Here is a 15,358-nt window from a genome sequence, read left to right on the forward strand (position 1 = left end):
ACTGCCATGACTTTGCCCTGGATAGGGTGGGGAGTGCCTTTAAGAAAAACCACTGTACGCTCATGTTTCCCCGCAGCAGGGCCTCTTTTTTTTCCCCCCTCCCTTCCCATGCACCAAACTGCCCCTGAAAACAGAAGAGATATTTTGTTTATCATTTTCCACCCTGCTGTCACTGCACGGGGGATTAGTGTCCGAGATGGGATTATATTGTAGCCAAACAGGAATTGAATGGGGTGGATATGGAGTATCAAAAAGAGCATTGACCCTTTTCCTGGGAAGCATTAGAGCCAGAGATCAATCAGTGGTCATGACATACATCAGGCCTTGATGAGAGTTGTGCGTGGAGACCCCAGCAGCAGTTCAGGTGGAAGAAATCTGTAGGGTCAGGGCCAGTGGTATAAGAGGTGGGTGAATGATTCCCCTCGTCACTGTTGGCACAGGGCCCCTGCTCCATGGAAAGGGAAGTCTTTCCTCAGCGCTTCCTTAACGCGCAAGCTTGGGAAGTCTGCATTGGCAACCCTTTTTGGCCCCTGTCCTCCCCAGGGTCACGGCAGAAAAAGGCAATTTGATGGGTGCATTTCAAATTCCCTGTCCCTGGCGAGAGGTCCATCACATCCCAGTGCTCATGGGTCCATCCTGATGATTTACGTGGGGGTGCTGGACAGTTCCTGCTTGACGAGGATGTGTTGGGTGAGGGGTCACTGTCCACATCTCTGGCTTGCTTTGCCCAAAGGTGGCTGGGGTGATTAGACTGATGGCCTCCTGACGTCAGATGAGATCCGTTAAAAGGTATTTATCTCGGGCTTGGGCCAAAGCCGTGGGAGAGATTAAAAGAGATTGAGGCCAAGATAATCCCCTCAGAGCATCCCACTAAAGTGGCTGCCAAAAGGCATGCCACCAAATCTTTTGCCACCCCTGGCCCCTGTGCCCAGTTCTGTTTCCCCCATGCAGAGCCCAGTTTGTTGCTGCGGGGGGTGTGACCCCGGCTCTGCCACTGGTTTTCCCTCGGCAGAGCCACCGTGGGTAGCACCATCCCTCTTCCCGCTCTGCCCAGGACACGAGTGGCATGCTGTCCCCAGGAAAACAGGAATTCCTGTGGACTGTGAGGTGCAGCAAGCCCTGCCCCAGTGGCTGATAATCCTAGCCTGTTCTGGCTAATCTTCGCTTTATTAGTTTGTTGCTGATATAAACAGAGTGAGTCAAATCCAACTGTGATGGTTTCTTTCCCTTCAGGAGCAGCGTGCTACTCTTTTTTTTTCACCCCTCCCCATCCACCTGCTTTGCATTACGTCCCAATCCGATTTCCCCAAGTCTCTGGTGTCTGATTTAATTTGCCTGACGCTGCTCCTGGAATCAGCCCTCCCCCAACCCCTCCCGTCCACAGCCTTCCAGCTCCCCATGGGGAGATCAGTCCTGGGAGAGGCTGAGGAGCAGAGAGGGAGCAAGGGACTCGCCGGGTGGACGGACAGGACTGATTGGAGGCCACGCAGGGACGAGGGGCTTCTGGCTGGCAGGGAGCTGTTCTTGGCTGGGGAGGAAGGCTGTGAGGGTCCCATCCAGGGGGGACTGCAGCACACCTCGCTCTACGGATCCTGGTAAGGATGCTGCCTTGTTGTGGTACCTCAGGTCACCTTGGTGAGCCTGGTGCTTGGGACCCTGAGTTTCTTGGTGTGAGCCTACGGGAAGCCTTTGTACGAGGGCTGATCCCATCAGGGGATGGGGGAGGCAAGATAGCGGTGAGGAAGGAATTGGGGTTAGCGCTGAGATGTCTTTACAATGATGAGGGGCTTTGGACTGGGATGGGGTTGCTGGTTCAATCCTTGGCAGGTAAATCTCCCCAGACTGGAAGAGGAGGGTAACGCCTCCCCTGTGGGACCAGGCACAGTCCCGCACTCCTGGTGTGCCCCTGTGCACACCCCTCCACAGCTGGCTCCTTTTCTGGATGGAGAAGGTGCCCTCAGAAAGCAAGGAGCAGAGCAGGGTAATTTTACCTTGGCCTTTGATCTCCATCGCAGGAGAGGGGGATCATCTCTGTATCCGGCTCTGCAAGGAGCCCAGGGTGACCAGGGCAAACATATGAAGCCAGCTAGGGATTACAGAGACCCAAGGATGCTGCCTATTAATACTCTGTCCTCCCTCCTGCACCTTTCTTTCCCTTTTCTATTTCCAGCCCTCTCCTTGTATCCCACAGGGGGGTCACTCCCTCCCCCGTGCGTGGGAAGCTACCTGGAGGATAGGAAATAAAGGGCTTCACCCTGGCTTTGTTCCCACCCACCACTTGCCTCCCAGTCCCTACCAGGTGGCTTGGTAAGATAGTCCCTGGGGTGGGCTGGGCCCCTGCCATGGCATGGGGCAAGGGGGACAGCCACTGCCCTGGAAAGTCACTGTGTGGCAGCAAAAGGCAGAAGGCAGATGATCCCAGGTCCCCCTCGGGCTCACACTGCAGTAAAGGCGCTGGGTCTGCCATGGGCAGACACCCGGGGGGTCGGGAGGGCTCTGGTTGCCCATAGGCAGGAATGCTACAGCAGGTGCCTCCAGAAAGTTTGTCAGAAAAGGCAGGAGGGGGAAGAACTGTCATGTTGGAGAGCAGAAGAAATGAAACATGGTCTCAAAAGCCAAGAACTGTGAACTTGGGTGAGCTCAGACCAGGCAGAGCTCAGAAGAGGGCTGGCGTGAGCCGACTAAGCCCAGGCTCTGGCTGCGCCATGCTCCTCAGTGATGCTCGTAGGACGCACAACTCTAGACTGGTGCTGGTGCCAGGGTCCTCCTGTCAGTAGCTCTTTGCAGTGCTGGGCTTGTGGTGGTGAATTGCTTTTGCAAAGGTACCTAAGGACTGGTTTCCTCTACTGCGTAGCATCCACCTGGAAGAGCCCTTGCTTCCAGAAAGCACTGAGCATGCACCAGTTATAAGCCTTTCCCATTAAAACCAGGCTGGGCCACTACCACGAGCAACTGTGAGCTGATCCGTGGATCCACAAGAAATGTGTATCCCTAAGGCTCCGCTGGTCACAGCAGGAATATGCCTTGGCCAGACTCCCAAAGTCCATTCCCCTTTCCTCTGTTCCTCCACATTTGGTTCCCCCATTTCCTGTCCTAAATTTACATGGCCATGATGAGCTGCTCTTTTGCATGCCCGCCGTGGTCCTCCTGGGAGGCACTGCTCTCCACTGGGGACCAGGTAACTCACTCTCCACAAATTGCACTGGGACATGCCTGGTGGAGGCGACAGGCGAAGCTGGAGCTATTATTATCACTTATCTGTGGCTCCTTGTCCTTCTGAGGATGAGAACAATTCCCAACTTCATTTAGAGTGTTGCCTCTAAGGGATTTAAAGGTTCGGACAGAGTCCTGAACCTGAGCTGCACCTTCTCTATATTTAGCCCTTTTTATCCGTCCCCGACATTGTGCCCCTGCCATTTGATCTGCCTGCCGGCTCCGAAAGCCCCTCATCTGGTTGTGCAACTTCACCGAGCAGGCACCTGGGAACCATTGCTGCCGTGCTAGGGCCAGAGTTGAGAAAGAAACACTCAGGGAAGGGAAGAGAATAGTGAAAAACCAGGAGGAGAGCTGCCAGGAAGACTGGGGGTCTGATTGGTAACAAGGAGGACATGTGCAGCTGGCTTCACCTGGGGCAGCAGCTGGAAGAGAGAGTGAGGCTTCCATCTCCACGCAGGTCTGGGTGGGCGGAAACAGAAGTCCACAGAGACAGAGTAGGGTGGCTGGAAGGACAGTGGTCTCAGATGGCCAAACGTGAAAGAACAGCCTGGGGACTGAGCTGAGGAGACTGGAAGGAGAGAGCTGGAGGGAAGAGGTGGCCCTGCAGGAAAAGGCGATCTGACGCCCATGGCTGATGGAGGGGAGGTAGGATCAGTCCTAGGGAAAACTGAGAAAGGGGAAGGTGTGACCACAGCGGTAGGGCTGGTCTCCGCAGGGTGGCTGGAAGTTCAGAGCTGCTGCTTGGCATGCTGGTAGGCAGTGACCGGAGCGGGACGTGGTCTCCACAGCTTGACTGTGCACCGAAACCAGGGGTACGTGCCACAGGGTGAGGAGGGCATGCAGCCTCCTGCTGAAAGCTGCCAGGCCTCCCCAGCATCTCCCCACTCTGTTGGTCAGCTGAGAGATGGAGAAGCTCAGGCAGGCAGCTTTCATGGCCAGCATCGCCCAGCCAGGCACAGCCTTGCTAGGAACGATGGTCATCACTGTTCTGCCAAAACAAGAGAAGGGAAAAAAAGTGGAAAGGGCCCAGCTCAGGTGCTGGTCTGTCCTCATCCTTCTGCATAGCCGAGGCTGGCAGCCCCAGGCCACTACTGTGGCACATGCCTGTGGGCTCTGGTAGTCCCCGGGCTCCCCTGCAGGTCCCTCACCACGTGCAGGGGCCAGCAGACCAGGCCAGCACCGGGTCTAGCCCATGGGCAGGGGGCAAGGAGGAGGCAGCAGCGCTGCGGCTCCGTCCAGGCTGGCAGGCAGCAGGTACTGCTCTTCCCCTGCAAAGTACAGCCTGAACTAGCCTCCCCCTGCAGCAAGCTCTGCCTCCCAGGGCCCAGGGGGAACCTGTGTCTCCAGTCCTTTGCTACACACAAAGCCACGCCACAGGAGTCACTGACCAAGCAGGAGCTCGCTCTGCCTGGAGGCCACGGGGATGCTCAGGGGAAGGGGTCCTGGAGGGAAACCCAAATTGCTCTACAAAGCAGCAAGCAAAGGTGGGGCCTGGGAGCGATCTGCCTGTGATTGCCCCTAGCATGGAAGGACCCAGAGCCCTCTTGGCTGGAGGAAACGAAGCCTTTGAGCAAAAAGGCCAGAGGGGATGGAGGCGACATGACCCACAGGGACTAGGAGAAATTCTGCAGAAGCTGCTGGAGCATTTCTTGGCCTTGGGGCAAAGCGCTGGTTTTAATGAAGAACAACACCTGGAGCACATCTGGACACTCACACCTACCTGGGAGAAGGATTGAAGCAATGAAAGACCAGATCTGTCTACAGGAGTGGGAGAAGCCAGAATCACTAGTGACGCTTTAAGTGTATGTAATGAGAAAAAAGAGAACAAAAACAGAGATGCTGTATAATCGTATGGTGCACCTGTATCTTGAATATGGATTACAGTTCTGGTTCACTGCTCTCTCCACAAAAACATATCATCTATACTCTATAAACAAGTCAAAAGGGCTTAGAGAACAACAGAGGTAGTAGAATATAATGGCTTACATGGGAGGAATAACTAAGTGTGGTCTGCGGTCTGGAAAAGAGATGGATGAGGATGGATATGACAAAGATTGGTAAAATACTGCACAATGCTAGGGTGAGTACAGACCAGTCATTTGCCCTTTCTTCCCCCTCAGAAGCTAGGGACCACCAAGTGGAACTAGTGCCATTTGGGAGTAACAGAAACAGGAACTTCTCTGCAGAGCTGCCACTAAGCTGTGGAAGTCACCACCATGGGGCATCGAGGATGCTAAACTTTGACATGGGCACAAAAGCTGTGTGGATGAATGCACAGAGGAAAAGTCCATCAAGGACTTGCATATAGTAACACTGCCTCTGGCTTTGGACGTCAGTGAAAAGCTGGGGCCAGGAAAGTTGAAGCACCATTACCTGGTTATGTTCTTAGATCCTTCCCTAGACATCCACTTCTTTTTTCCTTTTTTTTTTTTTTTTTTTTTTTTTTTTTTTTTTTTTTTAAATGAGAAACATGAAGGGAACCCTGACAGAGCACCTCAGCAGCCCTCAGATTTCCTTGATGGTCGAAGCGGCAGTAGGCACTGCCTGGTGATGCTTTGCCTAGGACAAATCATAGGAAATAGTCACTGGGCTCCCCCTGCCATGTTTCCTCCTCCCAGAGCAGAGATGGACAGCTTGGCCATGGACAGGGAGAAGCCAATGAAGATGACCCAGGGATTTGCTAGGAATTGGAATAGGGAGATTGAAAAATAAAGAGATGAAGTAACAAGTGTGGCCAGAATCTCAGCAAGAGTCTCTGGAGGTCTTCAGCTTCCCAGGGTACGTGTAAGCAGGATCCAAACCTAAATGGACCTTTGATCAGGCCCGGTACGATCTTCCCCAGTGCTGAGGGTTTTGACCAGCTACAGCATGACATTACCAAGCCTTAATCAGCTATTTAATAGCTGGTTATTGAATAGCTTAAAGCGCTTCAAGCCTTTATCAGAGATGCCTATGTCTGCATAACTGAGCAGCTGTATTAGTGCCCTTCCCACCTCACGCCTCTTCCTTTGGTTTGTCTCCCCAGAACCAAGGCTGCCCCACGTGGAGGAGCCACCCCTAGGTCAGAAAGATGGGGGAAATGGAACAGATGAAGCAGGAGGCTGAGCAGCTGAAGAAGCAGATTGCGGTAATGCTGGCAACAGTCATGAAACTGCTGAGAGAGCGTCTACCCCCGCCCGTGCCCAGGCTTTCCTCCTCGGCCACGACCTGGGAGCTGATCTTTCTCCACCTACATCCTTGGAGCCCTCTGCAGTTCTGCACAGCCCTTTAAGTGCCAATGGAGATCTTCGCTGGGGGTGGGGGAGCAGTGGGAGGGGAAGGAAGAGAAGAGTGGGCACTGGTAAGAAGCGGCCACTGGTGTTGTGTCTGCAGGGGGACAAAGAGTGCAGTGTGTCCCCAGGACCCCCCCGTCTGGTGTTCTGCCAGACAGGAGGATCCATAGAAAGGGTGAGGCATGGGGAACTGGCTGCTGGGCAGCTTTTGGCTCACCTTCCCCATGTCTGAGTGGTGCCCAGGTGCCCTAGTCACAGACCAGGAGCCCCCATGTTGGCCACAGTCCAAACACGGTGGAGCCACAGTTCCTACTTCTAGCAGCCCCCAGGCTACGCCCCTGAAGTTCGCTTGCCATTGACTGCAACACGCAGCTTTTTTGTGTCTCATCTGCTCTTGTCTCTTCTCCAGGATGCCCGGAAAGCGTGTGCAGACACAACGCTCGCTCAGGTGAGGGGCAGGGCGGGCTGGGCAGTGACCGTGGGGGGGGGTCAGCTAGCACCACTGCCAGGGGAACTCTCTCCAGTTGGGAAGTGGAGTTAGGGGGCAGAGATGTGGGGCACAGTAAAGCTCCTGCCAGTCCAAGGTTAATTCTTTCTCTCCCCCGGCTCTTTCCTCAGATTGTGTCTGGAATGGAGGTTGTTGGCCGCATCCAGATGCGGACCCGAAGGACCCTGCGTGGGCACCTGGCCAAGATCTACGCCATGCACTGGTCCACAGACTCCAAGTGAGAAAGGTGTTGCTGACCGGTGGGGCAGCAGCACAGGGGTGCGAGGGGCCAGGAGGCTCTGATGAGAAGAGAGCTGCTAACAGCATCTTGTTCCTCTCTTGCAGACTTCTGGTCAGTGCCTCACAAGATGGGAAGCTGATTGTGTGGGACACGTACACAACTAACAAGGTGGGCGTCAGCAGCGGGGTGCTGGAGGGGGTCCCCTGGGAGCTGGCACCCCTGCCCCACCCTCTCTGCTGCCAGAGTCCCAACGTGCTTTCTTGTCCTCCCAGGTTCATGCCATCCCTTTGCGTTCGTCCTGGGTCATGACCTGTGCCTATGCCCCCTCAGGCAATTTTGTGGCCTGCGGGGGCCTCGACAACATGTGCTCCATCTACAACCTCAAGACTCGTGAAGGCAACGTCAAAGTGAGCAGGGAGCTCTCGGCCCATACAGGTGTGCGTTGCCTGCCAACAGCCCGCGCACCCTCTGCTTCCGAGCCTCCTTCTTCCAGCCCTGCCCCGTTCCTCACATCTGCTTGTTCCCGCTTCCCAGGTTACCTCTCCTGCTGCCGATTTCTTGATGATAACAATATTGTGACTAGCTCCGGAGATACCACATGGTGAGTGTTATCTTCTGCATCCTGGTGACATGACCCCCGGCTCGCGGAGGCGCAGCAGCAGGCACAGTCCTCTCGCTCTGCAGCACGCCGCTGCTAAGGACGAGTTGCTTCTGCACGGGGAGGCCGCAGCGAGCGCCTCAGGCAGCTGGATCTGTTCTTCCTCCCATGGCAGAACAGGGGCTTCTTCTCCCAGCTGAGGCCAGGTCAAGACACGGGTCTGTGGGTGGAGCAGTAGGGACCACGTTGTCAGCTCTCACAAAGCACAGAGTCACTTACCCTGGGACAGAAAACATCACAGATTTATGTGGAGCCCACGTACGAGTTCCACATCTCAGGTCTTGACCACTGTGCAAGGGACACCCGCAGAGCCAGTGCCTGGAACCTTTGGCTCCTGGCTTTCACGGTGCTGGGACTCCGAGCGCTGCCCTTACCCACACCCCAACCCCAGCACCTCCTTTGGAAGAACCTCTTGGCTAACGACGGGTCAGGATGGATGTGGCGCTTCCATCAAAGATCAGGCTTAACGGGGCTCATTTGCCTGGCTGCCATGTGGGATCCCAGCAAGCACAGCCCGTGCATCCTACGGGCACGGGTCATGGCAGAACCTTTTTCAGCCATTCGCCTGCAGGTCCCTCTTACCTTCTCTCAACATTCCCTTCAGTTGTAGGGGTTACGGGAACGCAGCCAAACCGACACACCCGCAGCCTCAGCCTGCCTCTGCTATAGCAGAGGAAACAGCAGCAGCAGCCGAGCAGGTGCCGCCTGCTGCTCCCAGCTGACACAGCGATGCTCTGCCCTGCTCCCCCTTCTCCCCGTGCTGTACCCAGGCCCCGGCTCCTCTCCTCTTGCCGGGGGGGACAGGTCTCAGCCCAGTGGCAGGTTTGCTCTGCCTGGCCTGGCTCTGATCCTCTCCTTCCCCACAGCGCGCTCTGGGACATTGAGACGGGGCAGCAGAAGACTGTGTTCATGGGTCACACTGGAGACTGCATGAGCCTGGCCGTCTCCCCGGACTTCAAACTCTTCATCTCTGGGGCTTGCGACGCTACTGCCAAACTGTGGGACGTGCGGGAGGGCACCTGCCGCCAGACCTTCTCAGGGCACGAGTCCGATATCAACGCCATCTGCGTACGTATGCTGTCCGCATGCTGGGCGGGCAAGGGAAACGGAGGGTAGACCAGCTCCGAAACGGTCTGAGGGCAAGGTTGGAAGAAGTCACAGTCACGTGGGGAGCGAGGGTCTTGGGAGACCCTGGCCCTATGATCCAGCCTGAAGCGGGGAGGGCCTGAGCTCCCCGAAGTTGGGAGGCTGGCTCTTCCCAGGCACCAGAGCACCCAGGTCTGACTCAAAGCACTGCTTGGCCATGGCCCGCGCACCGTGGTCTGCGGGGCTCAGCGCCCTGACACGGGAGCTGGTGCAGCTTTGTTCCCAGCGGGAGCCACGCTCCAGGCACGCTCCAGGAGCCCTGCCGCAAGCTGCAAGCCAGGCAGCAGGAATCCCTAACTCAGTCTTAGTCAGCTCCGGGCAGCAGAGTTGGGAACTTGGGATCATAGGGTGAAATCTCCACAGAGGGCAGCACAGGCATCTGGGGGCACTGTCCTCCTCGGCGGCAGGGATCCAGACTGGGAGCCCTAGAGGTGGCAGGACAAGAAACGTGCTGGTTTGATGCAGCACAGGGAGCCAAATGAGCCTGCCAGCTTCCTGCAATGTCTGCTGCTTCAGCCCCCCTCCACCACCTTCAGTCAACACAGCTTTTCCCACCTGTCCCCTGGCCACCCTGCCAGCCCTATGGTTTTCTGCCGTACCTGCTCCTGAGCAGACTCTTTTTGCTCCTCAGAGCACAGGACACGGAAAAGGTGTGAGAAGGCTGGGTTGTAAGGATCGAACAGAGGCAAGCTCTCAGCTCTGAATCATGCCAGACCCCATCGGGGGACAACGGGTGGACACTTGTCAAGCCCCAAACTAACAGCTGGAGCTAAAGAGACAATAAACCTTCCCTGAGCACTAGGCCATCTTGCAGTAGGTCTAACCCCTAGGTCACTGGCTTTCTTGAGGTAGACAGGGTTTACTAGGTTTGAGGAGAAGCATCAGTCTCCCCTTTCAGCAGACTGAAATGTTATGATCCAGTGGCTTGTCCCACTGGGTTTTCCTACCTCCATGGCTTCCTGGTGGTTAGCAGGGAGGTGAAGACTTGAGGAAGGCTGTAAGGCACAACCTAATTAAAATCCGGCGTGTGCCCTCCTCAGTTCTTCCCGAACGGTGAAGCCATCTGCACCGGCTCAGATGATGCCACCTGCCGTCTCTTCGACCTCCGAGCAGACCAGGAGCTCATCGTGTACTCTCATGAGAGCATTATCTGCGGAATCACATCAGTCGCCTTCTCCCGCAGCGGGCGCCTCTTGCTTGCTGGATACGATGATTTCAACTGCAACATCTGGGACTCCCTGAAAGCAGAGCGTGTGGGTGAGTGGCTCCTGAGGTCCCTCTTTTGTTCCCTGCAAAGTCTTCCGTCCCTACCAAGGCAAGAAAAAGGATTTTATTTTTTTTCTGAGGGACACACCCTGTACTGACTGAAACCCAGCAGAGCTTCCTCACACTCAAGGAGCACACCAGAGCTAGTATAACTCTCTTTTGTGTAGAATTATTGGTTTTAATGTTAAGGAAGCCAAGCCTTTAAACAACATCATTGTTTCATGGGGGGAAAGAGCATTAAGGTTCCTATTAGTTAAAACTCATAAGCACCAGTAGTATTTCCTAACTTTCTCCTAGCCTGGACGGTGGCTTCCAGCTACTCACAGTGCCACTCGGCAGCCGGGCACTGAGCTGAGCGTGGACCTGGGCTTCCATCCATCATCTTTGGGTAGTCCGGGATGCTCACACACAGACTACACCTGAGCACCGTTTTTCTTTCAGACGTAGCCCCTAGCGCCTCTGAAAATCTATAGCACAGCCCAATGGCATTGCTATTCCTCAGTGTTAGCAAGGACACGTCCCTGCTGAGTCCTGCCGTGCCCCAGGGTGCAAGGCTGCAGCCAGCCCTTCCCACCAGCGTGCTTTGGCTGGCCCCACAGGCAGTTGTTCATGCCCCACACAAAACCCCTTCTGCACCTTTGCTTTCATTAGCCAACAGGTATGGGCACACAGCGTGATGCACAGGGGTGTTGGTACACAGCAGGTACACAATGTGTGTCCTCAGCACAGTTAACCCTTTTGTCTCCCCAGACCCCACTTCTTTTCCTGACTTCTGTTCTTCCCACCTTGTAGGAATCCTTTCTGGCCACGACAACAGAGTGAGCTGCCTGGGGGTGACAGCAGATGGCATGGCTGTTGCCACCGGCTCCTGGGACAGCTTCCTCAAGGTTTGGAACTGAGGCCAGCGACAGAGAGGGAACAAGCAGCGGAAGCACAGCCCGCAGCCTGAGCCCGTGCAAGCAGCATCGTCAGCTGAGCACAACAGAAACGCCTACCTACCACTCCCGCTTGTCTCTAGACACAGGTCACTTGTAGGGGTCTCCCAGAGTGAAAGGGAAAGGAGAGGCTGGGGAGCAGGAGCAGAGGGAGCTGGGGAGCAGGAGCGCACATGCGCTGGCCCTTCTCTCCACCTCTAACCGGCAGTTTCCAGCCTGGTGCAGGCTTGAAGACCTGCAAGACATTGTTCATTATGTCTCAGGATTTTACAGTGCAGTTCAGACACCCTGCATTTTCCTTCAAACATCTCTACCCACCTTGATGGCCATCCTTCAGAGGACCCTTCATCCAACACCTCTGTCCCAGGCTAAGCTCTGTCCCTGATTTAACTCCAGCCAGCTTCTCTGTGCAGCTGTCCCATAGCCCTGCAGACAACCTCAGAGAGGTACTGGGCTTGAGATTTCTATTATGCAGCCTCAGACAAAAAGTTAATGTAAATTGGGCTCATTTTCCATTGGGGAAGACTTAGCTCAAAGTCTTGTCTATGCATAAATGGGGGAGAGGTAGCCCTCAGACTTGCCAGCGTACCAGGGAATATATTATTCTTACTTACTGTCTGCTTCTTGCTGTTCCTTCTCTTTTTGCCTCACTCCTGCATTGTGCGGTGACCCTGTCTAAACCAGTAGCCATCAGCCCCTCTTTCTGAGCCTGTTATAGAGCTTCATAGCCCAGGCAAATAAAGAAAGCTCACATAAGCACCGCAGGCTGTGTTCTTTCCAGCATTGCTATGAGCTACTGCAAACGTAACTCCGCTCCCATGAACGCTGCCTGCTAGCCCTGTCCAGAGAACATCTCACCCACAGGCCCTGCTCTGCCTCAAAACCCCCCGGGGAATGCACTCCCCACCTGTATTTTAGTTGAGGAGAGGCTGTTAGCCCTAAGCCTTGCTGCCCAGGAGTGGGAACAGAGAGCTGAAAAACGCATCCTTGCAAACCTGAGAGGTTTGAGCTCAATTACAGGTCACAGCCATTATATTCAGCCTCTCTGCCACTTGCTGCCTCATAGCAACATCCTGGGGTGCCAAGGCTCTGCTAGGAAGAGTTGAAGGTCCACAAGGTGTAGCAACTTAACAGAAGGTCAAGATATTAATGGACAATACTATCTTATCTTGGTTTAGAACTCACCCTCCGTACCAGACCCTTGCAACAGGCTACAGTCCTCTGCATATGTTAGCTTCAGTCCAGCACAGGTGCAGAACTCCAGAAGTTACGCTAGATACATCAGGCTCCCACAGAGCTGCAGCTTCCCAGCCCACTCTGTAGCACATAGGTTCAAGGTCAGACCCTTCCCAGCACAGCTCCACCACAGCGTGTTACAGGCAGGGAACAGAGCTGAGTTTTAGGGCTAATGGAAGGCTGAATTATTTGTTCCTGTACCCTTGTCCCCAACAAAAACGTTGTACTGGGCAAATGTGTGTGTGAGGAGGTCACCTACTGTCCTATCAGGACAGATACAGCCAGCAAAGGTTCAACACAGATTTATTTGCTACAGATAAGAACTCCACAGTAAGTCAATACAGCCAATATACAACAGAAGAGCCAAAGCCTGTACTATACATAAGACATGCAAAGCCAGGAGAGCGTTCTTTTCCCAACAGGGACAGTCAAGAATAACCTCAAGTCTGGAGTTTCAGTCTGTTGCAGGATTTCTCACCCCAGAAGGCTCCCAAAACATAGAAGCAAGTTACAGCAAGATCCTGGAAAAGGAAATCTCTAGTTCTCCACAAAAGGACACTGCTGGTTCTCTTTGTTCAAGTCATTCCAAGCACAGTTCCCAGATTTGAGGCTCCTGCTCAGATCCACTGTCACTTCCTTCTTCTCCCCAAGGTTCTCTCCCAACACATGCCTCTTACCCTAGAGAAGCAGAAAAAACCCTCAAACATTCGATGTAAAACAGAAGTTAATTGAGGGTTAGCCAATTCCCAGTCAAACACCTAGCCCATTTTCAGGCCATTCAGTTTTGGATCTCTTGTAATAATGTTTAGGAGTGATGGACTTTGTTCTAGAGCCTAAAGGGGAAGCATGCACCAAAGCAGGCAACATCACGGTAAGGCCAGAGGTACAGACAGTGAACGAGACTTGGAGGCATCCAGGCGCAAGACTGACCAACAGAAAAATACCATGAAGTCACCACGCTCTACAGGCCTAGGAAGCTACAGTTCCAAACTGGGGCCCTACAAAATACAGAAATCTGAGAATTTGGGGGTGGGGGGGGGTAGCGTGTCAGCCCATTCTCCCTCCCACAGTACGAGTCATTAAGCTTTACCTGGCGAGGGGCAGTAGCACTGGGGGAATTATCATCTTGCAGGATGCTGAGGGGAGAACGGCCATTTCCACCAGATGTTGCCATGATTTTGTTGTTGGTTTTGCGTCTTACAGGCTTGCCCCCTAGTAACAGGAGGAAACACATCAGTGTGTCATGACAAGGCTAGAGTGTCCCTGATTTTAAATGCCTCTTGGCCTCTATGACCTAGCTTGCTTGCCTGCACAGCAGAGACTGTTACCCCAGGGCTCCCAGGTACAGGGATCACAGAAAGGCTGAGGTCAAAGTAAGTTCTGGAGGACATCTAGCCCAACCTGCCTCACTCTAGCAGGGCCACCTGGAGCCAGCTGCCCTCCAGGACCACATCCTGATGGCTTTTGATCATCTCCAAGAACAGAGACTCCATAACCTCTCAGTCATCCTCACAGTGGAAAAAACGTGTTTGCTGGTGTTCGTATGGAGCCTCCTGTGTTCTACTTGGGCCCATTGCCTCTGGTCCCACCACTGGAAAGATCCTGGCTCTCCCTCCAGGTATTTACATGTGTTGGTGAAGTCTCCCCTGAGCCTACTCCCCTCCAGGCTGAAGCGTCCCAGCTCCCTGAGGCACCAGCTCTGTCAGCACCTGGATGTGCTCCCCAGCCTGGCTCCCCGGAGGGAAGGTACCCCGGCCCAGCCCCCCCAGTCACAAACCCGTCCCAGGGAGGAAGAGCTGCCATTTACCTCTCAGAGCCGTACATTTACCCCTTCGCGTTGGCTGCGAGTCGCAAGGGCTGCTTTTCAACACCAACTGGTAGAACGGCAGTCCCGGGGGGCCTGCCGCAGAGCCCCGGGGGCGGGCAGGGGCACTGGGGGATGGGGGCCGGGGAGTGTCTGTAAGCGGGCAGGCCGGGGGAGGCACGGGCACCACCCCCGCACCGAGCACTTACCCGAGGAGAAGCCAGGCCCGGCCAGGCGGGGCTGCCAGACCGCGACGGCGCTGGGAGAAGGCGGCCTGCCCGCCTCGGACCCCAGGCAGGCGGGCAGCCACGGGCCGCCGGCGGGCAGGGAGCTCCGCCTGGCCGACTCCGCGGCGGGGCAGGCCTCTCCCGGCGGCGCCGGCCCCGGGGCCGCGGCCCCAACGCCGAAGGCCTCGCTGAGCTGCTTCACCAGGCTGTCCAGGCTGCCTGCCAGGGAGGTAGGGCCGGGCCGGGGGTGAGGCAGCGGGTCCCACGGGGCCGCCCCCCCCCCTCGCCCTCCCGCGGCGGCCTCACTCACCGCTCGACAGGGTCCTCACGGGCGTGCGGAAGATGCCAGGCGTGGGCGAGCGCGGGTCCCGGCCCTGGCCGGTGCCCGGCAGCGGCTCGGCGGGCCCGGCCTGCGGGCTGCCCAGCGGGGAGCTCAGCACCTGAGGAGAGGGCACACGTCGGGGCGGTGGGCCCAGGCCGCTGAGGGCCGACGGGTGGGCGGCCGGCGGGGGGGCGCCTACCTCGATGGGGGTGCGCAAGATGCCGGCGCTGGGGGAGCGGGGGTCGCTGACGTGGGCCGAGGGGCGGCAGAGCGGGGCGGCGGGGCTGGCCGGGGCGCTGCCGGAGACCCCCATGGCGGTGGGCGCCGAGCCGCGCAGCTCCCAGGCCCACCCGTCGCCGCGATTCAAATCTCCCGCGCCCCGGGCAGCGCGGCCCCATTGGCCCGCGAGAGGAGGCCGTGCCCACCTCGCCCCACCCCCGGGGCAGCCTCGCCCCGCCCATCTCCCGCCGGGGCCACCTCGCAGCCCCCGCCCGGCACGTCCCGCCTCCGACACGCTGTCAATCTTGGGTAAGCTCCTCCGCCCCGCT

The 15,358-nt window shown here is 56.2% G+C and overlaps 2 protein-coding genes across 2 annotated transcripts; one reads left to right on the forward strand and one right to left on the reverse strand.

The window, feature by feature from the left end:
* The first annotated feature begins 1,088 nt into the window (after positions 1–1,088).
* Positions 1,089–11,980, forward strand: GNB3 (G protein subunit beta 3). The gene is made up of 10 exons (XM_056339103.1): positions 1,089–1,595; positions 6,242–6,343; positions 6,898–6,936; positions 7,107–7,213; positions 7,321–7,384; positions 7,489–7,651; positions 7,751–7,817; positions 8,741–8,942; positions 10,061–10,277; positions 11,079–11,980. Exons 2-10 carry the CDS (start codon positions 6,287–6,289, stop codon positions 11,183–11,185), a joined length of 1,023 nt encoding a protein of 340 aa, XP_056195078.1. The 5' UTR covers positions 1,089–1,595; positions 6,242–6,286; the 3' UTR covers positions 11,186–11,980.
* Positions 11,981–12,743: 763 nt separating this feature from the next.
* CDCA3 (cell division cycle associated 3) lies at positions 12,744–15,197 on the reverse strand. Its single transcript, XM_056339113.1, has 5 exons — positions 15,010–15,197; positions 14,799–14,928; positions 14,471–14,707; positions 13,548–13,669; positions 12,744–13,135 (listed from the first exon to the last, which is right to left on the reverse strand). The coding sequence occupies exons 1-5, from the start codon at positions 15,121–15,123 to the stop codon at positions 12,995–12,997; spliced, it is 744 nt and encodes a 247-aa protein (XP_056195088.1). The 5' UTR covers positions 15,124–15,197; the 3' UTR covers positions 12,744–12,994.
* Positions 15,198–15,358: the final 161 nt, after the last annotated feature.

The sequence above is a fragment of the Falco biarmicus genome, chromosome 5 (genome assembly GCF_023638135.1).
Source record: "Falco biarmicus isolate bFalBia1 chromosome 5, bFalBia1.pri, whole genome shotgun sequence".
In the NCBI taxonomy this organism is placed as follows: Eukaryota; Metazoa; Chordata; class Aves; order Falconiformes; family Falconidae; genus Falco; species Falco biarmicus.